At 33.1% G+C, this 25,067-nt stretch overlaps 1 protein-coding gene across 1 annotated transcript; it reads left to right on the forward strand.

Annotated features, from left to right (window-relative positions):
• The first annotated feature begins 17,638 nt into the window (after window positions 1–17,638).
• Window positions 17,639–19,624, forward strand: LOC133794535 (transcription factor MYB15-like). Its single transcript, XM_062231821.1, has 3 exons — window positions 17,639–17,912; window positions 18,038–18,167; window positions 18,531–19,624. Exons 1-3 carry the CDS (start codon window positions 17,780–17,782, stop codon window positions 19,414–19,416), a joined length of 1,149 nt encoding a protein of 382 aa, XP_062087805.1. The 5' UTR covers window positions 17,639–17,779; the 3' UTR covers window positions 19,417–19,624.
• The last annotated feature ends 5,443 nt before the right edge of the window (window positions 19,625–25,067 follow it).

Here is a 25,067-nt window from a genome sequence, read left to right on the forward strand (position 1 = left end):
GCAGCAGGGGAGGGCCGCGGCCCTTAAGGTCAATTTTGCTAAAAATGTGTTTTTAAGCTTGGGGATTCAAGCCATAGGCCTCGGGGTTGTACCTAGTACCCGGTTAAGTAGGGGTTGATGTCCCGGAGGCTAGATATTGATTTGGAAACTTATGTTGATCATTTTTATTGATGATACCTTATATTTGGTTATGACTAGGTGACCGCTAAAGGACTAAAGGTTGATCGTTCTCAAGGGTCGTTCTTTTACTAGTTCTAGCTCGACTTCGAGGTAAGAAAGCTGCACCCTGTGTATATGAGACATGCATGGTTATTATGATGCATGTTGGTTGATTAATGAGTACGTCATGCGTGGCTATTATTAATGAATGTCGGTTGATTATTATGTATGACATGCATGGCTATTCTTGATGCATGTTGGTTGGTTATTAAACGTGACATGCATGGCTGTTATTGATGCATGTTAGTTTGCTGGATCTATTGCATATGATGCATGAGAAACATGTGTTTGGGACATGCTTTATATACTGAGTATGATACTGTTCAGAGCTTGAGCCTCTGTGTTTATGCATGGCCCTAATAGCACTACTACCTGTTTGGTAAGCATGCTAAATGCCTTGTTTATGGATGTGGAACATGTGATATGTGATTGGTGGCATGTCTTACTAGTGAAAGACACTGACTAGTCAGGGACCGACTCTAGAGTCAAAAATTATGCATTGAATGGCTCTATGGCATTAATGCCAGACCGACCCTAAGGTCGAAGAACTTATAAGCGCTTGCCTGGTCTACGACCAGATGACTATAGCCAAGGTATATGACCCCGGTGACCGTTTGTCACATGGCTAAGGGACGTTGTCCATAGTTTCGACTCAAGAGTCGTGAGGAAGGTTATGTTGGTGACTAATCACCTTGCACCTGTCTTAAACAAGCGTAAGTCGAGAATCACGCATTGAATGGCTCTATGGCATAAATGCTAGACCGACCCTAAGGTCGAAGAACTTATAAGCGCTTGCCTGGTCTATGACCAGATGTTTATGGCCAAGGTATATGACCCCGGTGACTGTTTGTCACATGGCCAAGGGACGCTGTCCATAGCACGACTCTAGAGTCGGGAGGAAGGTTATGTTGGTGACCATTCACCATGCACCTGTCCTAATCAAACTTAAGAAAGAATCACTTATCGGTTGAGCCCTGGTGACCCTATCGTCACATGGCTAGAAGGAGCGGTGCTCATTATTGTGACTTTTGGCTATTGTCACCTATTTGCTTGGACTGATAGTCCTGAATGGCTATTATGATCGTTGTTGATATTATATCATGCTTTATTGTGTTTTCTTGCTGGGCTTCGGCTCACGGGTGCTACGTGGTGCAGGTAAAGGCAAGTGGAAGCTGGACCATCCTTGAGTTGGAGAGCTTAGGTGATGACGTGTACAAATGCAGCTGCTCGTCCGCCACGGCCGAGGTTTAAAGTGGAACTAGGGTTGAACCCTGTTTTGCCGCTTAGAACAGCCTGCTGTAAATATTTTCTGTAATAAACTCTGAGACTTATTTTCGGGATCCCAATGTATAAATTAAACGTTCTAGTTAAACATTACATCCTAACCAAAGTTTTTAATCCCTAAACCGCTAATCATACTTAGTTCACGATTTTGGCCAAATGACTCGATTAGCGAGTTTAGCACTGTTTACAAAGCACACCGTAACGGTCCCTGGAGTTTGGGGCGTTACAGTTCAAGTATTTCCATTGAGGAGCTTCGAGACTGCTGAAGCTCTGGCCGATTCGGGACATAACATCCAAACACAGCATAGACCCATGGGATCCAGCCGCGTTGTCAATTACATACTCCTCGACGTGAGTAGAAACTGACAGCTTCTGAGCTCGAGAAGCGGAAGGTTTTCTGGGAGGTGGACCAAGTGTTGGCTAGACCACTACAGGAAGTTGAGGCTTGGCCATAATAGAGGCACCAACCTGCAGAGTCAGCGCAATGGTGGACGTCCCGACCTGCGAAGTCGGCGTCGTGACGGAGCTCGTAACAGGCGGAGGAGGGGTTTTCTCGGACCTCTTGGGGACCTTGGTGGGCCGGCCAGCCTTTCGCGACCCTGCCCTGGGATGATTGCTCCTTTTGGCGCCGCCACTCTCGATGATGTTGTCAAGGTCAGAGTCCATCTTGCCTGCACAGTCACACCACAATGTGAATCATAACAAAAAGAGGGAATAATATATAAAGTGATTCAGTATCGCATAGAGATACAAAGTAATGATAGGAGAAACCTAACTGGAACTCCCCCCCAGAGCTCGAGCTCGGGGACCAGGAAATTCCCCCATCTTTAGAAGAGGCGGGGGGAGTACCTTCCCTATAGGTGGACGTCAACCTCGAAAGGTCCCTATAATCATTGGTCCCATACTGGACGGCTATCCCGTCCCACACCTCGTTCAGACTGTACATGGTGTCATACTTCCCAAGCCAACTATCAAACCTATGAACTCGGTCGCCTACCCAAGTCCATATGTAGAAGTGGTCCCTATCATCTGGGCATAAAACTAACCTATCAGGTTTGTGTTTTAATAAGATGGGGGACCACATTCTCGAGCTAAGGATGACTTTACCTTCTTCATCCGAGTCTGAGCTCGAGGCTTCATCGTTCGCCTCGTTCCCCGATGGTGGACTCCTTCGGCGAGCTAGAGGTGGAGGCCTCACCTCTCTTCTTTGAGGGAGGATGCTTGTGGGCAAAGGCACCTGCTCCCAACAATCATACTTTTTATTGGACCAGTCCACCGGACTGGCCATCTCCCAAAAGCCCGCAAGCTTGGAGCTTACTCTCATGTAAGAGGTATGAGAGGGACCTCCTGCCGTAAGGGAGTTGGAGCAGAGTCTCTCTATGCTCCTTCATTGCGTCATCGGGAGTAGGACGGTGAAAATTGGCTGGAAAATAAGACACATTGCAACTAAGTACGAACCTACAAATAAAAGCCCCAGCACAGAGATAAAGAAGGTTGGGGTACTTACGAATCCGTCTGAATGAGTAGCATCGAGACAGGGACAAGCCATCTCGATGCTACTCATTCAAACGAATTCTTAAAGTCAGGTGGATGATTAGGAAGATCCTCAAACACCTTTTTCTCTTTGGGGTAGCTCGAAAGATAGTAAAAGCCATCTCCTCCCCGAGCTCGAGAGGGGTTGCTTTTCAGACAGAAGAGGTATAAAATCTCCTGTGGTGAGGGTCCTTCCCACTTCAGCTCGTGGTATAGCGACCTCAGGGCAGACAGAACCCTGTAAGAATTGGTGTTGAGCTGGAATGGAGCCAGCCCAACAAAATCCGTGAAGTCCTTGAAAAATGACTTCAAAGGCAGTAACGCTCCTGCCTTCATATGCTCTTGGCTCCAGGCCGCATATCTCAGCTTAGGATTTCCACCTCCAGGGGCGCGGCAGCTTCGCTCACTGGGGGTAGGAGCTCGACACCTTAGGGTGCCTGACAGCCTAAGACCATGGAGAGCCAGGATATCTGTTATCTGGCCTAGTGAGGTAATCGAGCTCCAGTAGTGCTCAGCTTCGAAGAACTCCCTCCTTGGTTGCGAGGTAGAAGGCTCCCCCATGAGCGAGAATTGGAGCTCTCCCAGGCTATAAGCAACAGTCATTTTTAATTTAGGGTCGAGGGGGATCGGCCTGGGTCCAGAGAGGGTTCTCCTCTTTCTCTCTATAACCTCGTCAATTTGGCGGCGATAATGAGCTCGAATCTCCTCCTGTTCGCGCGCGAGATCGTACTCGCGAATCAGACGTTGATTCCGAGCAAACAGCGACTTCGGGCTCGGGGTTTTTGGCGAGTAAGGGATTGCCAGCAACAACCCCCACCGTCTTTCCAGATTCTATGACATCTAGCAAGAAAGAAAAAATGGTGAGGGCCATGCATGCAAGGGTTCAAGAATTACGAGCTTGACAAGATAAGCTCGGAGAATGCTTAAGAATGCAATGAGCTCGAAACTAAGACTCCGATTGAAAGTCAGAACGTGTATTCCACGAGAAAAAGGAGGAGAGTGGACAAATTTTTTTGAAAATCCAGAAAATCAGGGGAAAAAGAGTGGCGGTTACCCAGAAAAGGTAATCTTGGGTATCGTGCGTTCTTTAAAACCAAGGTTTTATACCCGATATCTTGGTGTCCAAGATATGTCTTTTAAAATTTTGAAACCCAGAAAAAAGAAACCTTGTTCTACACCAAAACTGAATTCGAAACCAGAGATTTAAACCTAGTATGGGAACGTAAACATAGAAGCCTATCGGTCAAAAATTTCCTAGCATATCATACTAAGGAAATATATTAGCGCACTCCCAGAAATAACAAGATGGACAGAAACTGGCATAAAGGAAAATAAAAATTGGACACTTACACAATAATGGTGATTGCAGAGAAATCGTCGACTGAAGGAGAGGCTGCAGATATGAGCTCACGGTCTCGAACAAACTGGCGGTCCTCTGTTTCTTCGATTGAGAAAACATGCACAAGCAAGAAATTCTCAGGGATAGTCTCTGGTTTTGCTCTTTTCTTTCTTCTGATGAGCGAAAAATAAAAGGAAGACGATGAGTGGGGTCTTATATATATAGATGGAAAAAGGAGATTAATCTAAGCCATTGAACAAAGCCCTTGCAAAATCCAACGGATAGGGATTAATGATAGGATGGTACCATTAAGGTGGCAGGCGAACGATCGTGGGTAGATTTCTAAGGTACTCGAGTACCCTGAATGGGCAATACCCAACTGACATGTGTCCATGTTCAAGCATGTGACAATGCGGCTCCCGAAGAAAGTAGTTCAAAAGTTTCCTTCTCATAGGATTCGAACAAATACTTTTGAGGGGGCAAGATGTTACACCCAGATTTCGAGCCATGAAAATTGTGACCTCGAAAGCTGGATTCATAAGGAATGAATTCGAAAAGTCTGGAATATGTCCGAGATCTAAGCATCAAGCCTGCGAAGCAGAGACGACTTCGAAGATGATAGCCTCGAAATCCTCACAAGCTCGAAAGATAGACCCCGAGGTACATCTGTTCTCGGGATGGCCTCGGATCAGGACACCGAGCCTGACGCGCGTATGAGCTTGAAGTCATATATCCTCGGGAAGATGATATAGCTCGAAACTCAATAAGAAACCTGGGTGAATGGGGCCTTGGTGATATAGGATAATAACTTTGAATATCCTAATGAATCACCAATAAGAGACGCGGTCTACATTTATTACTATAAATCCCCTATAATCAAGGGATATTATTTGTTCAGTTATACGCCCCCTGATCTTCAGGGGACGTTTCCTTGAATATCAAATTGTAGGCTTTTAATGCCATTTAATTTATTTGCATATACAAAATAACTTCCCAAAATATGTGGGATAGTATTCTGAAATCTTCTCTATAAATAGAGAGGTCATGCACCATTGTAAAGGACCGAATTTTTGTGATCTTGAGGGAAAACTCTGGAGAATTCATCCTTGAAGAATTTTCAGAGATCATCTCAAGCTTAATAACAAAGTCTCGTGGACTAGGCAGATTTAACTGCCGAACCACGTAAAAAATCTCGTTTGTATTATTGTATTTTTATTGGCCATTACTGATTATTGTTTTCGTGCTCTTCTTTCACTGTTGACGAAAAACGGCGTCAACAACATGCTTGTCCTAACGATTGCATCTTATATCGAAAGAGATTTGTTGATGCAATTGCATGTCCGACATGTGGCGAGTCTAGATGGCAAAAGAAAAAAATTCAGATGCAGTTAGAAACGATGTCCCTGCAAAGGTTTTATGGTATCTAACACCGATACCTCGTTTGGTTAGGTTGTACCGAAATGATGATCATGCTAAAAATTTAATTTGGCATGCTAAAGATAGAGTAAAGGATGGCAAGCTAAGACATCTAGCTAACTCGCCAGCTTGGAAAACAGTAGATGTTAAATGGCCGAAATTTGGGAATGAACTAAGGAATATTCGTTTGGGTCTTTCTGCTGACGGAATTAATCCACACAATTCCCTTAGTAGTAAATATAGTTGTTGGCATGTAATGCTAGTCATCTATAATCTACCCCCATGGTTGTGTATGAAGAGGAAGTTTACCATGTTGACCTTGTTGATATCTGGTCCTAAACAACCTGGAAATGATATTGATGTATACTTAGCTCTTTTAATTGATGATTTGAGCACATTGTGGTATGAGGGGGTTAATGCTTACGATGCTTATAAGAAAGAAAATTTTAATCTTAAAGCAGTGTTGTTGTGGACTATTAATGATTTTCCAGCCTTAGGTAATCTTTCAGGATTTAGTGTGAAAGGGTACAAGACATGTCCCATTTGTGAAGATGGGAATCATTCTGAATATTTAAAACATTCTAGAAAGATTTGTAATATGGGACACCGAAAGTTCTTATCCGAAAAACATAAATTTCGAAGTTTGACAAATGCCTTCAATGGTAAACCTGAATTTGGAAAGGGTCCACCACCTTTACTTGGAGGACAATTGTTAACAAAGTTGAACAAAGTCCAATGTAAGTTCAGAAAACCTAGAAATTTTACAAATAAGAGAAAAAATGTTAGATGTGAAAAAACAAAGGAGGTTGTAGATGGTGCGACAAGTTGTTGGAAGAAGAAATATATATTTTTTGAGCTTGAGTATTGGGAGAATTTGGTTTTGTGGCACAACTTGGATGTAATGCACATTGAGAAAAATGTATCAAATAATTATTACATTGCTGAATATTCCTGGTCGGAGTAAGGATGGAATCAAAGCTCGGTTGGATTTAAAATTAATGGGTATACGTAGTAAGTTACAACCAGAGGTTGGTGAGAGACGAACCTATTTACCACCTGCGTGTTATACTCTGTCTAAAGAAGAAAAACGAAGTGTATGTCATTCTTTGTCGAATGTGAAAGTACCGGAAGGTTATTCTTCAAATATTTCTTCTCTGGTAGATATGAAAATTTTGAATTTAGTTGGAATGAAGTCTCATGACCATTATACACTACTTGAACATCTTCTACCGGTAGCTATCCGTTCTGTGTCACCCAAAAAAGTTTAATATGCAATTACCAAACTATGCTTTTTCTTTAAATCTATTTGTTGTAAAGTGGTAGATGTGTCGAAGTTGGACAATCTTCAAACAAATATCGTGATAACTATGTGTGAGGTGGAGCAGTATTTCCCACCATCATTTTTTGACATAATGGTTCATTTAATAGTTCATTTGGTGAGATAAGTAAAATTGTGTGGACTAGTATACTTGAGATGGATGTACCCAATTGAACGGTATATGAAGGTTTTAAAAGGTTATGTTAGAAATAGAAGTAGACCTGAGGGTTACATACTTGAATCCTACATCGGTGAAGAAGCAATGGAGTTCTACTCAGAATACTTATCAGGTGTTGCGAGCATTGGACTATGTTTTTCTAAAATTGAGTTTGAAATAAGTAAAGGTGGTAGAGGTGGTGTTGTTTCTGAAGTAAATAAATCTGATAGAGATGAAGCGGCCTAGTCTTACAAAATATTGATGATGTTTAACCATACATCGAGTAAGTTCTCATACATATGCATGATCAATATTATTTTTCTCTTTCATTATATTGACAATGATATAAATGATATTTCTTGAAGAGGACATTTCAATTGGATCAAGACCACTTATCCTAATAAGTCTCGAAATAAAAAATGGGTACAAGATGAACATTATCGAAATTTCAGCACTTGGTTCGAGAATGAGGTAAAATACTTGTGTTGTTCTTGTTTGAGTGTTATTGTATTTTCGCTTATTAGAATTTAAAATACTTTGTTTTATTTTATTGTATTCTAGGTTCTGATTAACACCACAAACAAAGTGTCTGAAACACTAAAATGGATAGCACGAGGTCCTTCAATGGGTGTAATTAAGTATCAATGCTATTATATTCATGGTATTCAATTCAACACCGTAGAACGTGATAATATTAGAAAGACACAAAATAGTGGTGTTACTATTATCGCCCAGACTTTTCAAATATCTAGTTCCATAGATAAAAATCCCATAAATTGTGATATGACATTTTATGGGGTGGTCAAAGAAATTTGGGAATTAGATTATGTGACTATTCGAATTCCTGTCTTCTTGTGTGATTGGGTGAAAAGTGATAATGGGGTCAAAACAGATGACTTAAATCGAATAGGACATAAATCTGACCGCTTTATAATGGCATCACAAGCCAAGCAAGTATTTTATGTGAGTGATCCAGTAGATGCTCGATGGTCAGTTGTCCTAACAAGTCAACCGAAAGATTATTTGATCAAAGAGTCTGGGAGCGATGACATTATACTTGAACAAGAAACATTTACCATTGATTCACCGCCTATTGATGTCACCATTGACAATGATGACGACTATATACGCGAGAATGGTGAAGGGTTGTGGGTAGATAATTAAAGGTATATATATTAATTTTATGATTTTTTTTTTATGTATTTTGTGAAGTTTATACCAGATAATATTTGTGTTTACTTAATTGCAGGTACATTGATTATGGATCCATCATATGATGAAGAGGGCGATCCGTTTGTTGATGATCATGGTAATGGTCTGGAGGGGATTAATCCTACCGCACCAACAAATACACAAGACAAGAAGTATAGGGGTAAATCAAACTGTAGTGATGTATTCAAAGCAAGAAGTGAGGGTCGCAATTATGAGGTCGAGAATAATCGTTTTCGTCAAGCGATGGGAAAATGGGGGATCAAGATGAACAACACCATCGGTCTTCTATCACGCACTACCCTTCCTTTAGATATCGACAATTGGAAACAAATGCCAAAGGATAAAAAAGAGACTTTATGGGGTCAAATACAGGTAAGCTATAATATTGACTATTAAATTTATCATAATGAATTAATATATTGAGAAAAGTGTAATATTTTTGGGTTCATTTGTGCAGGAAACGTTCAAACTTCCAAATTCTTCTAAAATAGACGTCCTCAAAGAAGCAGGAAAAACATGGAGAAATTGGAAAACAAGACTAACAAAAGATCTTATATATGTATATAAGAATGTAGCTCCTGAGCTTCTCGCCAAGCCGCCATCAGACTACATCGAGTATTACAAACCTGAAGATTGGAAAAAATTTGTTGCAAAAAGACTAACCCCAGACTGGGAAGAGATGAGATGCTCGGGCTCAGAACAAGTATCCACATCACTCAGGGTGTGGTAGTTATGCACTGGTAGAGCAACAAATGGAAGAGGAATTGGGTCATGAGTTGACCGAATATGACAGAGCTGAGATGTGGACACGAGCACGGATGAACAAGAATCGAGAAGTAATTGATGAAGAAGCTCGAGATCTGGTCAATAAGAATGTAAGTGTTCTACGATTTTTTAAAATAATTGTAATGATTAATGTGTGTGTTAAATTCTAATTGATTTATTTACTATGTATATAGGCGGAATACAGGCAAAAAGTAGCAGAAGGCGAGTTGGTGGAGGAAGGTTCAAATAATATACTAACAATGGCATTAGGCACTCCAGAGCATTAGGCACATGTCGCTCCCCGTCAATTTTTTCATGTCCCTCCGCCAAAAAGATTCAATCACAAACAAAAAGGTGTGGAAGATGCTCGTTATAAAGACCTTGAAGAGAAATGGCATCAATCTGAAGAAAGGGCACGTCAACAGGAGGAAAAGTTAAACCAGTTGATGGCGCATATTGCATATCAACATAGCGGTGTATTTGGATCATCAAATGCATCTGGTTCGGGTGTAGGAGGAGCCTCAAACACACCACACGCACCATATGCCCCTCCACCATGACACAGGCACAACATGCTCCACCACCACCGACATGGACATCATATGCTCACCGACCACCCTCACAGCTACCACTTGCTCCTCCACCACCGACGCAGGCACCATGTGCTCCCCCACCACCACAGTCAAATTTTCCTGATGAGGTAATAGTTTCTTATTAATTCATTATTGCATATATTTTATACAGTAAAAATAAACTAGTTTATCGAAAAGTCTAACAGATTAATTGGAATGTAACAGATTAATTGTAAGTTGTGTCTTGGTTCGACACAAAATATAGATGCAGAGGGGAAACTTGTAAGTACATGTTGCACAGAAATACATAGCGTTCAACTGCCTCCTGGAAATTATCGTGTCAGAGTTGAGGTAGCCATTCAAGAGAACGCTAGTTTACCATATCCGCTTACAATGGAAGGTTATACATTGGTTGGACAAGCAGTCGGGTATGATGTTGGATGGCCACAACATTGGGTTCTTACTAATCAACAAACGAAAGAGCCACTTGCGCCCTCTACTCAACAACCAAGACAATCAAAGAAAAGAATAGAGGCATTGACACAGGAGCCTACAGAAGTGCCTATCACAAAAATATTGAGGTGTTTGGTGAAGTTTGTTGATAAATGGAAAGCTGACCGCGTGGTAGAAATTCCAATTGTTGAAAGGGTATTTGGATTCCAAATTATCGCTTTGTTAGGGAAAGATGATATCCTCCACTTTTGCAACTATGAGATGATTGGACAGACTGAGCTAGCATTATGTTTGAGGTACAATGGTGTTTATAATCTTAGTTTATTTAGTTTAACTTGAAATTTAATAGTTTATTAACTTTTTTTAATTATATGTAGCTTCCTCGATGATTTGGTGCAAACGAAGGGATTGAACCACATGTACACTTTCATGCATCCCGCTTTAGTGTCCACTAATGAAGGAACCAATGAAATACGTGCTAAAAATCTCTTTAATCGGTTTCTACAGATGGAGCTAGAGACACAATTTCTAATTTGTCCTTGGAACAACAAGTAAATCAACTTAATTTTATATTCATATATTTTGTTTATTGATAAATATCTTACACAAGTTTTTTTATTGTAGCTTTCATTGGATGTTAGTATTAATTCAACCCCACAGTCATTCGGTAGCTTTTTTGGATCCTGTAAACTCACATTTCGTCCGGAAATCAAGGAGATAATTATCATGTAAGTTTTTCATTTTACTTAATTAATTTATGATTTTATGTCAAACTCATATATGGGTAAATATTAATATTATGTGTAGGGTGTTGGATCAATATGATACACACCAAAGACTAAAAGAGTCAATCAATCTAAAAATTTGTGTTCCTAAGGTAAGTAAATTATATTACTTATCGTATTCAACTTTTTGACATATTTCTATTATAATAACTTACTAAATATAATACTTAACTTTGGATAACTATGTGGTAATAGCGTCGAAACCAGACTGGGCCAACCGAGTGTGGCTTTTACATTATGAAATTTGCTAGAGACTTGATTTCACAGCCTAGACCGAAGGCCTACTTGAAAAATGAGGTATTGTTTTGCTTTTTAACTTTCATTTAAACTATCGTTCATGATTTTATTTGGATGATTTCTAACTTATTATTTTAAATATTTTCTAATTAGTTTACGAATACGAGTCCATAATCGGCTGACGAAATCAACGAGATACGGGATGAGTGGATTGAATCAATTATGGCGTATCTCAATTAGCAAATGAGCAAGTGGGTGAGGAAATTTTAGTTTAAGTAGGTTTAACACTTACAAATTTAGAACACAAGAGTACATATATTAACTTTGATATTTGAATTAATTTTATAGTTTTGATCACAAATGTTAACTCTAGATAAATGTTTATAAAAACTTATACTCTTGTTTTTCTGTTCATACTACTGTTTTCTGTTTCTGCTGCTATTTTTCTGTTTCTGCTGCTGATTTTTTTTTATCAAAATAGGTCAAGGAAATTGGCATAAACATTTGCAATTTCCCTGGTTAATACTTTATGTGAAAGTGCCCAACTGATGCAAAAAATACTCGTTTTTAACATTTGTGGTAGTGCCCCACTGACGCAAACCAGAGTGTCATTTGCATCAGTAGGGCACTGCCACAAACTGGAATTTGTGGTAGTGCCCCACTGACGCAAATGACACTCTGGTTTGTGTCATGGGCAATTGCGTCACATATTAAACTGACGCAAAAACTCAACTGTGGTAGTGCTAAACTGACGCAAATGGCCTTTTTTGTTGTAGTGTAACTTGACTTGGAGGGTGGGGGTTTGAAACTTGCTAACTCCAAATATATTGTTATTTAAAAAAAAAACAAAATTGTAAACTTGAGATTCGAACATTGGACCTATAGTAACCTAAATGTGTAGCAAACCACCACACCAAACTCAATTTCATGATATATATATATGTGTACTATTTAACAGTTTATTATTACAAAAAATTCTTTAAGGACTCGTGAGTCCAGGAAGTGTTTGTTAAAAAATAACAAATCAAACTTTTAGGACACGCATCAGTTTTTAGGGCTCACTCCACGAGCCTTAAAAGAATTCTTTAAGGTCTTGCAACACGAGCCCTAAAAAGACCCGGAGCTATTTTTAGAGCTTGCATTTAGGTAAGTGCCCTAAAAAAGTATCCTAAAATTGTGTTTTTGTAGTGGTGGACCTACGTGGCTACACCTGATTTGTCCATTTTTTAAATTAATAAATATTTTAAAAATTATTAAAAAATTATTTTTAAAATTTTTAATAATTAATTTTGAATAGTAAAGTATTCAATAAATTAATTAAAATCAATTAAAAAAATAAAAATCCAAAATTTAACATCTAAAATCTAAGAAAAAAAATTGATGGATCTGTAGGCACAAACTCAAACTCAGAAAATTCCATCAAAATACAAAATTTCCATCAAAATAAAAAATCTAGATTTGTGTCCTTTTTTTCTCAAACTTGTGTTCATTCAAAATAAACCAGATTAATGTCTCTGCAAAGAAAATAATCTAGATAGTATTTTTACAAATCGACATTCACACATACCCAAATAAACCATGTCTAAAATCATCAATGTCATCTTCAATAGAAGACTTTGCTCAGAAATTTGACTCGAACACTGCTACTTTCATGCATAAGCTCGCTTAGGCTGGGTGGGTTGGGTGGACGTTGGGGGAGGCTGAATGGCTGGGTGTTTGGGAAGAAGAGGGTAAAAAGGGTTGGGTATTTGTGAAAGAAAAGAAGAAAGGGGTTGGGTATTTAGGGGCTCGGTATTCATTCAGGAAGAAGAAGAAGAAAGAAGAAGAAGAAGAAGAAAGGGGGAGGTCAAAGCTCTTTGGAGATGAGGTATGGGGAGATGGAGCCGAGAGGTTGAAGAACTTTTTTTTTAGTTTAATCAATTTTTCTTGTTTTATTTTACACTAAAATTTTAATTGATTTATTATAATTAATTATATTTAAATTTAAATTTAATATTAGAATATTTTTTAATTAATTTTAATTTATTTAAGTTTTCTAAATAGATTTTTATAATATTTAATATATTTTTTTAAAATGGAAAAATCAGGTGTAGCCACGGAGGTCCCTGTTTAGACTTAACGGTCAGCGACCAACAACTGCACCAGATTCATAACGGTAGGCATTATTGCCGTCAAAATTTTTATATAGACATTTAAGTACAACAAATCGATACCAATAATCTCTACACCACTTTAACCTATCTAGTTATGATTTTGATACCAATAATCTCTACACCACTTTATAGGATTGTTTTCCTCTCATTATTTATTTTCTGTCTTTTTTCTTTGTAAACACAAACGCACAATAATTTTACACTTTTATTTTCCTAATATGATCAATCTATTCCAACACTAGCAAAATAAAGAAAAAGGAAATGTATATATATATAGATGTTGCTTTCATTCATAAAATACAAACATTTATATTGTCCTATAAATATTGCGTAAACTATGCCAAAATAAAATTTAATATGATATACACTTCATAGCAGATAAAAAATTTAGAGTAATGATATAATCACAAACATTTTACACCAAAATATTACACATACCAGTGTGCAAGGTTTTTTTAACTATCTTATATTAATGTGATTATTGATTAGAAAAATTTGCCACATATGTAAATGTTTTGATGTAAGCACATATCATTTTAATAAAAGATCTCATTTTTTTTTCTTAAAAGTTATTTTTTCTTTGACTACCATTTTTCAAATACATTCTACAAGGTTATCTCTAACTCATAACACAAATTTTGTGTTGAACCAACACAATAGTTGTATAATTTTAGCTAACACTATATTATTTTCCCATTTCAACGACAACACTAAAAATAACACTATTTTTTTTCTTTTTAATAACATGTATTATTCTTTTTATTATTATATCATTAGATGACAAGGTCTAGTGGCTCCAGTCTCCAGTGGACGACATTTGGATCAGGAGAAAAGTCCAAGCGTGTTGATTAGCGTCACTGTTCTTTGAAATTCTAGAAACAAAAATATCAAGTCCAATTTCAAATAAACGAACGAGTTGCATTAATAAACGGACACAAAAGCACAGTTGATGCTCCTGGTCCTTTGGAGCTTCTTTCGCAGGGACCCCTTGGGTTGGCTGCATTTTTTTGTTTGGCTATTCATGAGAGTGAGAGTCTACTGGACCACCTTTCACATTAAGTATTCATGGAAAAATTATACCAAGAAACAAATTACAATTTTTTTTTAAAACACAAATCCCATTTTTTCTAATTTAATATCCTATTGATTTTTATTTATTATATACCGAATTTAATTTATACATATCTATTTTATATAATAATTGTGTAGATAATAAATTTTTTTAATTTTAACAGTTTTTAATTTTTTTTTTAATGATAACTTTAACAGAATATTCTTATATTTAATGGTAATTTGTAAACATTTAAACTTAAATAAAATAAAATAAATAATTAAAAAAATTAAAATAAGATATTTTACAATAATAATTATTTAAAAATAATAAATAATTAAACAAATTAAAATATGATATTTTTAAGATATTTTACAATAATAATTATTTAAAAATAATAAAATCATACATTTTATAACTTAAATAAAATAAAATAAAATTTAAAGTCACTTATTATAATAATATCATATTTAACATATAATATAATCTACTGTGAATTAACAAAAAATTACTTTAAAAAAAAAACCAACAAGAAAATTAAATTTAAAATCCACGTATAATATTTAATATTATATTAAACATATAATATATAATTAGTTATAAACAACGTGCAATATGCACGTTTGCTTAGTTTTATTTATAGAATTTATTAATTATTTTTATTAAATTTATATTAATGTCATATAAATTTCAAATAAATATCATATTTTAATTAAATAATTTATTTATTTTTGTTTAAGTTTATGTTTATTCTAGTTTTTTAATTTGGGAGTGACAATAAGAGATTGTATATTATATGTTTAATGTAATCTTAAATATTATAGGTGAATTTTAAATTTAAATTTCTTGCTAGTTTTTAAAAAAAAATAATTTGTTGCTAATTCACAGGAGATTATATTACATGTTTAATATGATATTATTCTAATAAGTAAGTTTAAGTTTATTTAAATTTTATTTAAGTTATCAAACATATCATTTTATTATTTTTAAATAATTATCATTGTAAAATATCTCAAAATTATCATATTTTGATTTGTTTAATTATTTATTATTTTTAAATAATTATCATTGTAAAATATCTAAAAAATATCCTATTTTAATTTGTTTAACTATTTATTATTTTTAAATAATTATCATTGTAAAATATCTAAAAAATATCTTTTTTTTATTTTTAATTTTATTTAAGTTTAAGTGTTTACAAACTACCGTTATATATAAGAATATTCTGTTAAATATAAGAATATTTCATTAAAGTTAACATTAAAAAAATAAAAAACCGTTAAAACCAAGAATTTCCATTATCTACACACTTATTATATAGAAGAGATATCTTGTTGTCACATTTAAATTCAAAAACTAAAACAAACATAAGCTTAAAAAAAATTATTTAATTAAAATAAAATACTTACTTGAAATTTATATTACATTATTATAAATTTAATAAAAATAATTAATAAATTCTATATATATATAACCAATTTTTTTTTCACTGTTCACACATTTTTTAAGTAAAAAATTCCATATCGTGTGAGTGAGAATTGATGTTAAGATCCCACAATCTAATTGGTGTAGAGCTTGACTTTCTGTTGAGCTTTTATTTTTAGATTGTTGTTTCACAAATTATGGGGTTTCGGTTGGAAAAAGACGGATTATCTCAAAGTTGTTTCATATTTATTTTACTTTTCAGCGGTAATTATTAGCTAGGTTACTTTGGTATATATAATATTCTGAAATGTGATGATAATTATTTTATATATTATACGTAAAGAAAAATTATCATAGTTCTTCTCTCTTAAATTTACATTTTGCTATAAAATTAAACAAGTACATTTTTTTTTCGACTAGCCCGTCAATTATATATCATATATTTTATTGTTTTTTGAATAATAATTTTTCCATTACAACATTAATATAACTTTTTTTATAACATATATCTTTTTAAATGTTACTTGATTATTTTAAATTTTATTTATTTGATAAAATTATGAGTATATAAAAATATATTTTATAATTTTTTATTAATATACCAAACACGATACATGTAATTCTGTTCAATATAATTTATTTATTAATATACCAAACACAATATATGTAACTCTGTTCAATCTAATTTATTCATTAATATACCAAACACGATATATGTAATTTTGTTATGCTCAAGTTTACCTCACTCATTAAAAAACTACTTTAATCATTTTTTTCTCTATATTTTGGCAAATAAGGTATTTTACCAATCAATTGGGAGTGCTCTTACGTGTGGGAAAGAAAGTTCTGGCTGCTAGTGTCTGCCAAGACAGAAATATAGTTGAAGAAATTGTAGATTTTAAAGTTTTTTTTTGGGTAGTAGTATACGGAATTTAATGAGAATGTTTTGAGTTAATACATATACATATACATATAAATAAAGATGATTAAAAAAAAATCTGCAAGAAGGCAAATCGAGCAGAAATTCATAATTAATATATTAAGTCGTTAGAGATAGCCACACGTACGTGCCGATCAAATTATTAAAGTCGAAGTTGCAACAAATGCATATACATATACTTATACAACGTTAGACTATACTTCAATGTACTGTACATGTGTAGTTTTATCGTATGTATGTCCGTACCAAATAATTTAACGCAAGCCCGTTTGTTTGAGAAAACATTATTTACCTATGAGTTGGGTCCCCACACACACAAACACACGTACCTTTATTTTTATTTTTGTGTGGCCAAAATTAAAAGGCTTTATTTTCAACGAACGTTCAAGTCTTCAAGAGAGTTTGAGAAAGTTAGCTAAGAATGAAGGTGAGCAGCCTCACAAAGGTACAGAAGGGCAGATGAATGTATTAATGTTGAAATTTATTAATTAATATATATAGCTTTTCAAGTATACTAAGAAGGTACTGTTTGAGTGTTGTGCCATATGAGGAGAGCAATCATCGTCTAAGCTCCTCATATGTGTAAATATATATAATACTAACTCAATTCAATCTTTTTTCTTTTTTTTACCTTTCTTTTAGGCAACAGGTGATGGTCCCCCTAACTCACATGTGCCACCAAATTGTACGTCTCATTCTTTTATTTTGAATTTAAAAAGCATGACATTATGTAGTTATGATTCTTATGAAGGGTTCCTTTCCTTCAAAACATGTACATGTATATATAAAGGAACATCGTTAAGAAGAGAGTTGCAGCTCCAGAAACAGAGTTCACCAAGTATTTCTCTCTCTCTCTCTCTCTCTCTCTCTCTCTCTCTCTCTGCCACCACTAAATACTCACTGGTAGTTCTTAGAGAGAGATGGGGAGGAGTCCTTGTTGTTCCAAAGAAGGCTTAAATAGAGGGGCATGGACAGTTATGGAAGATAAAATACTGAGTGAGTACATTAGAGTTCATGGTGAAGGCAAATGGAGAAGCCTTCCCAAAAGAGCAGGTAGTGTTTTTTCTTTTCTTTCCTTTATAATAATGATAAATAAAAATGTAAAAGTAAAAAGTTTTGATGAGTAGTAGTAGTGGTCAAAAAGAGGATAACCGATATCGAGTACATAAAATTTGCAGGGCTAAAGAGATGTGGGAAGAGTTGCCGGCTGAGATGGCTTAACTATCTGAGACCTGATATCAAAAGAGGAAACATTACTCCTGACGAAGAAGAGCTAATTATCAGACTTCACAACCTCTTAGGCAACAGGTCCCTATATTAATTATCTTATAATGGGATGGAAAATGCATATTTTTTAAAAGTCACTTTCTATTCTTTTTTTATATATAATTAATGTCTTTATAAATAGTGTGTGTTGAGTATTTATGACCGAAATGTTTGAAAGATTATTTTGTAAGAATTTACTGTACAAAATGACTAAAATAAAACTACTTGGCTATATATATTCTTAATGTTTTTTCTTCATTGAAAAAAGAAAACAAAAGAAGAGAGACAACAATAAAGGGAAACTTGCTTAAGAATACCATCTAGCTAAGTAGCTATATAGTAGGGAAATCAATATCCTAATTGGTGTCCGTACTACAATTACTTATAATATATTAATATATGCAGATGGTCTTTGATAGCTGGGCGGCTTCCAGGCCGAACAGACAATGAAATCAAGAACTACTGGAACACCAATATTGGAAAGAAAGTTCATCAAGTTCAAGCATCTGACAACTCTCTAAAGTCCAATAATACGACAAGTCGTAAACCATCATCCAAAATTCGGTGTAGTACTAGTAGATTAGAGCAATTAAGGCCAAAGCCTAAAACGACACACTCCGGTGGAACTAGTACTGATGGAGATCATGAGATGAAGACATCTAAGACCAATAATTCTCCAGCTGGTTCAAATAGTGTGGTTCGAACCATAGCCACAAGGTGCACCAAAGTTGTACTCCTTTCTCAAACAGAACAACAAAACAAAGTAGTACCACCCGATCGTGATAATAATCGAATCACTAACGATCATACTGCTAGTGGTGGAATAAGTAGTAATGATGATGATGATCAGGACTGCACTAAGTCTGACCCTGCGGTTGACGATTGCTGGTTGCCCTCAGTGGTTGATTACGATGACCAATTTGCCAACAATTGTGGTCAAAGCGTGGTGCTCGATTCCTCAGAAATCACACTCGACGTCCCTAGTTATTCCCAGCTAGGTATGATGAATAATAATGCTGTTGACTTTGAGTCGTCCGATGATCATGGAGATTACTTGTCGGAATTCCTTAACGTTGACTTCGGGTTTGTTAACAACGGTGACGTGGCCGGACAGGTAATTAGTTCGTCCAATCAGAAAGGGCTTGCATGTTCGAAATCTTATACTACTGATTATGATAATAATAATGAAACCTTCTTCTTCTCCCAAGATATGATGTTTGGCGTTGATTTAGCTTCAGCTTCAGCTTCCCTGCTGAGTGACCCAGTTGACATGGATTGGCTCCATGACTAGTTACTTTGACTTGGGAAAATGGAATGAGCTAGAGATTTCACGTAACTTGTTTGAACATTAATAAAGCCAAACAAATAAAGAGACATGAATGTAAAATAATTAATTGTGTAAGCTTAGTTGTTTGATTACCATGTAATGTGGATTTAAGTAAGTCATCTGTACCATGTGTATTTGAATAATGTTGTATGCATAATGGCTAATTTGTTTTGCTCGATCTGCCATGACACACTAACAAATCTATGTATATGCATGTCTCAGCTTTTTTATATCATCTTGGGTTTGGTTCCTTTTTCATCTCATAATAACTAAAGGAGTAATGAAAAAATTCACACTTATCTGACATATATATTTTAAAGCATACATAAAGATAGTATCTAATCTTACTTGAATAACTTTTAATGGTTTAAAACACTAACAATATTTTTTGTGTATACAAAAAATGTGTATCTAGTATTACTTTTTGCGAAATTGCATTAATTTTAATTACATTATACATATAAAAATACATATATGTTAAAAAAAAATTAAAATGTAATACATATGTTTTTTAATCTAGCGAGCAATCCCACTTTCCTTGGATGGACTATATATATTTTATATACGCATTAGTTTTATGTCAAAATAAATAAAAAATAACCTTTGACTTGACTATTGTCAAACATATTAACAATTTTTTTTAAAACTCCAAAATACGCTGAATTATGATTACTAAATGATGATATATAATGAAATAATATTTGAATTTTTAATTTTAGTTTTGATTTTAAATGTATTCGTTTCGTTTTATTATAATTTTAAATAATCAATTAAATATAACTTAAATTTGAAATTTCATTAAATTTTTATCAATAAATTGACTGGAGTACAAATATAATTGGTATCTATGAAATTTGAAAAAGCACATAATCATATTTTATACTTGGCAAAAGTTAATAAAATATAAAATGATATACAACCACATAAATTTAATATATATATATATGTACGAACATGTTATAATAATTACTCAAATTGACCTCTAACACCTTAGAGGAAGGCTAGTACACTGTACAGGTGCGCATAATGACAAAATCGACTCTGGCCGATCATTGGCATTTTACAATGAAGACAACACAAATTTATTCCTATGGTACTGGTTTTCCCAGCATCGTGGCAAGTAGGAAATTTCCTTTTGCTGAAACAAACATGTGCTTATTTACTTCAGTGTGCCATACATTGAACAGAAATCATGGACATGTACTAAGTACGTATACACCTACTTACTTACTCCAATCAGGGGCGGACCTATAGTATATCTTATAAATTCAACTTTTTACTTAAAATTGTATTATATAACTTTAAATTTTCATTCATACTCCTTCAAATTTTATATAAAAGTCCACCCTAAAATTCAATCCTCGCCGACTTTACTCTATTATAAATGAAAATATATATGTTTCTTAATAAATTTACAACGAAGTTTTTCGTGACAAGCCATGCCTTTCAAAAGTGAAACAAACAAATGAGAAAGTACGGAAGCTATAAAGTATACGCACCAAGTTGTCGATGCCAATACTAATTAAGTACTACTCATATATATTTCAAAATTACATATTACTATATTTGGCACTTTAGCATATAATAATATAAGAGTAACTAGTAAATATATAGATTTTTATAAAATTATTTTGTTTTGATAATTATTTGTAAAATGGCATTTGTCTAGAATTCACACAATTCAAGATAAAGTGACAGAAATTTCTAGTGAAGTATTTAAAATTTCCGACAAGATATCATGAAAGGTTATTTTTTTTAAAAAAAATTCATCAAAACAAATATATTATTCAAGATAACTATAAAAAAAATAAGGTGAGAGTAATCTTATTTTGTACTTGTTTTGCGGTACATACTTATGATATGAAATATAGACATACTTATTATATTATACTTTTTGTTTAAAAAATATATTACACTTTTGAATTATTATTATTATTAAAGACTAAATATAATTAGTATTATATATTTTATGACATTTTGTTATTGTCAAAACAAAATTGTAATAACTTTTTGCTCTAGTTCTAATCAATTTAGAATAAAAAATTAAAAATATAAATAAATATTAAAAAATATATACATACATATATAAAAAAAAAAATATTGATATGTCGTCAATTCCGAAAAAAAAATGTATAAAATTTTTCTTACAAGTAACAAAAATAAAAAAATAAAATCTCTATTAATCCAGCTTCCAAATACTAAATTACTTGTGGGGAGCTGTTTGTCTTGTTTTCTCAGTCCATTTTATTTCATCAACGTAACACATTCCTCGTACCATTAAATTAACTATATGTAAGTGAATACGTGTATATATGATATAAATATATGTAATAAATAAATAAATGCGTGAAAATTTTATTGTCGTTTTCTTATTTAATTGAGTGGATAGTGGTTGTTGAAAAGTGGCGCTATATATCATGATATTTTTTATCGTTCGGCTTAGATACGGACCATCATTATTAAGGTGTCACTGAAAACTATATTACGCTTTCTGAACTCAATATATTTTGAGAATAGGGCAATTTTAATTAACGTGTACTAGGTGGTAATTCACTGCCTTCATTCAAATTAATAGTAATTAATTATGTGACTGACTAAATCTTTCTATCATATTGTTGTTTGATTGTAAGCTACATAATATATTTGACGAAAAAGATGATTGCAATGCAAGTCTAAAAAGTAATACACCGTTAACAACATATATTTTTAAAAAATATTTTCCTATATTAAATTTAGGAAACCCACTCAAGCTAGCATGATTTTAGTTTAGGGGTCATGCCAAGTAATCAATGTTCTCTCAATTTTAAGGAAAGTAGTTCCATTATGATCATATTAATTCACTTTTTATTCTTTATGTATATAGATTTTCAATCATGATTGGCTTCCAATATTTTTTAGGCGGCAAAAGTTACTACTTGCTAAAATGATTATTGCCTAACTTGTGATAATGATTTAAGTCATATACGTAGTGTTCTTATTAAACAAATTAAGTGGCATCAATCATTTTCAACTTTAATTATATTAATCCTGCAACGTCAGATACTTGAAATCATATTGAACTTCACAAACCTTTTTTCTCTCTTTTTGTTTGTTGTTTTTTTTTTTGGTAAATGATACTTTAGACCTATTAAACTTTGAAAGTAAAGTACTAATAACCACGTTGGGGTTAGTTATCGGAACTGATAGTTCACATTGGCTGATGTTATACATAACCAGGGTTGGCGTGTTGGCTGATGTCTACTTTTTCACTAGACTAGACTATTGAAACTTTTTGTTTTCTTTCTTCTCTGTACGGATGAAGGGTACAAAGAAGATGAAGGGTACAAAGAAGATGCAACCACAGATTCTCATGCCAATTTCATTAACGGAACTATATTTATACTATTACTTATAATCAATATATGTACACAATGTGGTACTAGTTTTTAAAACAATAAGTTCTAATTTTGATAAATATTATTAATTATGCTATTTATATATAATAGTTAGCAGTGGTTTTGGTTAATTATATTACATTAGTAGTTAAAGATTGTTTTTATAGTGCTCTTCCATGAGATAAAGATCGGATAAGGATTACTTATCATTATTACTTCTTTCTTGTCAAATATATAAATGCTCAAAATAGTCTTATTTGATATTCTCTCCCCCAACACAAAATGTATGATTACTTATCTCGCACTCAATAATTTAATATAATATGAATAATTAATGTTAAAAAACACCAAAATATAGTGTCTAATAGTATCTTACATAACATATTATTATTAATGTAATTTAGTATTATATTCTAATATATTTTAATTTATATAAAATATGTAAGATTTGATAATAAATTGCACTAATCAATATAAGATGGTGCTGGACACAATGATCTTCCAATATAATGAGCTCCATATTTATTATTTTTTAAGAATTAAATTATTAAAAAATTAAACTGAAATATTAATACTAAAAGAATTTTATATTTTAAAATTAATATAATATTTATTCATCTAATACAATACCAAAATAAAATAATATTAAATTTATTATAATCTCAATCAAACATAATCCAATAATTTTATCCAATTCTATAGAGCAAAAAATGCAAAAAAAATTAAAATTTTATAGTCATAGAAAATTATTTATTTTATTAATAACAACAAAATAAATAATAAAATGTAGTGTTCTGCTCTTAAATTTCTGTCTGTCGAGGGGACTTTAGGCAGGAATAAAATTAAAACTAAGTATTTTTTTAATATAAATTATAATTTATTTATAGATTGTGTTTGTTGTCAATAAAAAATCAATTTTCATACTTACATTAAGCTATGGATCTTCAATTTTTTTAGTGTTTGTATAGAAATAAAAATATGAACATATAATGTAGGAAGATTTTTGTATTTTTTTTTATAAATGATGGGGCCTTAAACTCAAGTGGAGAGTGCTTAATTAGTTGCCTATAACTTCAGCCGACCTTGATTATATATATTCAGTGACGAATCTATACATAGTCCAGTGGAGACTTAAGCCCCTTGTAAAAATAATTTGTTTTTAATAATTTATTAATTATTTATCTAATATTAATAAAAAAATCCCAATTTTTTTTTTTTTGTAATTTACTAATTATTTACTCAAGATTAACTAAAAAACCCTCATAAATATTTTAAAATGAATTAATCCTTTATAGAAATAGATAAAATTAATTTCAATTTTTATTTGAAGTAGACAATTATAATTTGTATGTTTATTAATGTCAATAAATACATTTTTTACTGTACAAAATTTCCTGAGTGTGCAACTGTATATACATGTGTTTTTTTCTTTCCTCAAACATATATGCTCGAAAATACTAATATTGTGTGGTCACACTAGTACGACTTGAAAAATTAAAGCGAACACATGTAGAGCCTACTCATTTTTGTTTTTATTTTGAATTTAAATGGGTCTTATATTGAATCAAACAAGTACTACATATTCCCTTTCAATAATAACAACATTATAGGTTTGTTTTTATAAATATTATTATTATAAGACACAAGTTACAGAATTGCGGTAACACGTTAAAATATATATTTTTAGGCACAACAAAATTTGTGACTCAAAAATACATCATCATTTATATAATGTTATCAAAAAGTCTATAACTAAAATTATTAATCATAAAAATTATAATTTGTTATGACAAAGTCTTTGCGTCACAACAAATTTTATCATTATATTATAAATTATGATTAAAGCCACATTAGTAACAATTTATGTCTAAATATAATTTTTCATATCACTAAAAAATAGCCTAGACAAATAAACCATCCTAAATTATTAAATATTCATTCATGTACAAGATTAAAGAATAACAAATTATTACACCTCGAAACACTTAAAAACATACACATCACTACTACTTAATTACTATATTCAATTTTCTTTTTTAAGAGATAAGGCATTTGGTTGGGTTTTTTTTTCACCCTAATATTGTAGAGAAAGAAGTCTGGACAAAAAATGCAAGGAAAGAGAGGACCGATCTTGATTTATCTAAAATAAAGGCTAAATAAAGTGGGGACCAAATTTCTTTTTTTGAGAGGGACTAACCGTAACTAAAAATAATATATATATTTTAACTTTTGAGGGACCAT

This window comes from Humulus lupulus, chromosome 8 (genome assembly GCF_963169125.1).
Source record: "Humulus lupulus chromosome 8, drHumLupu1.1, whole genome shotgun sequence".
Taxonomy (NCBI): domain Eukaryota; kingdom Viridiplantae; phylum Streptophyta; class Magnoliopsida; order Rosales; family Cannabaceae; genus Humulus; species Humulus lupulus.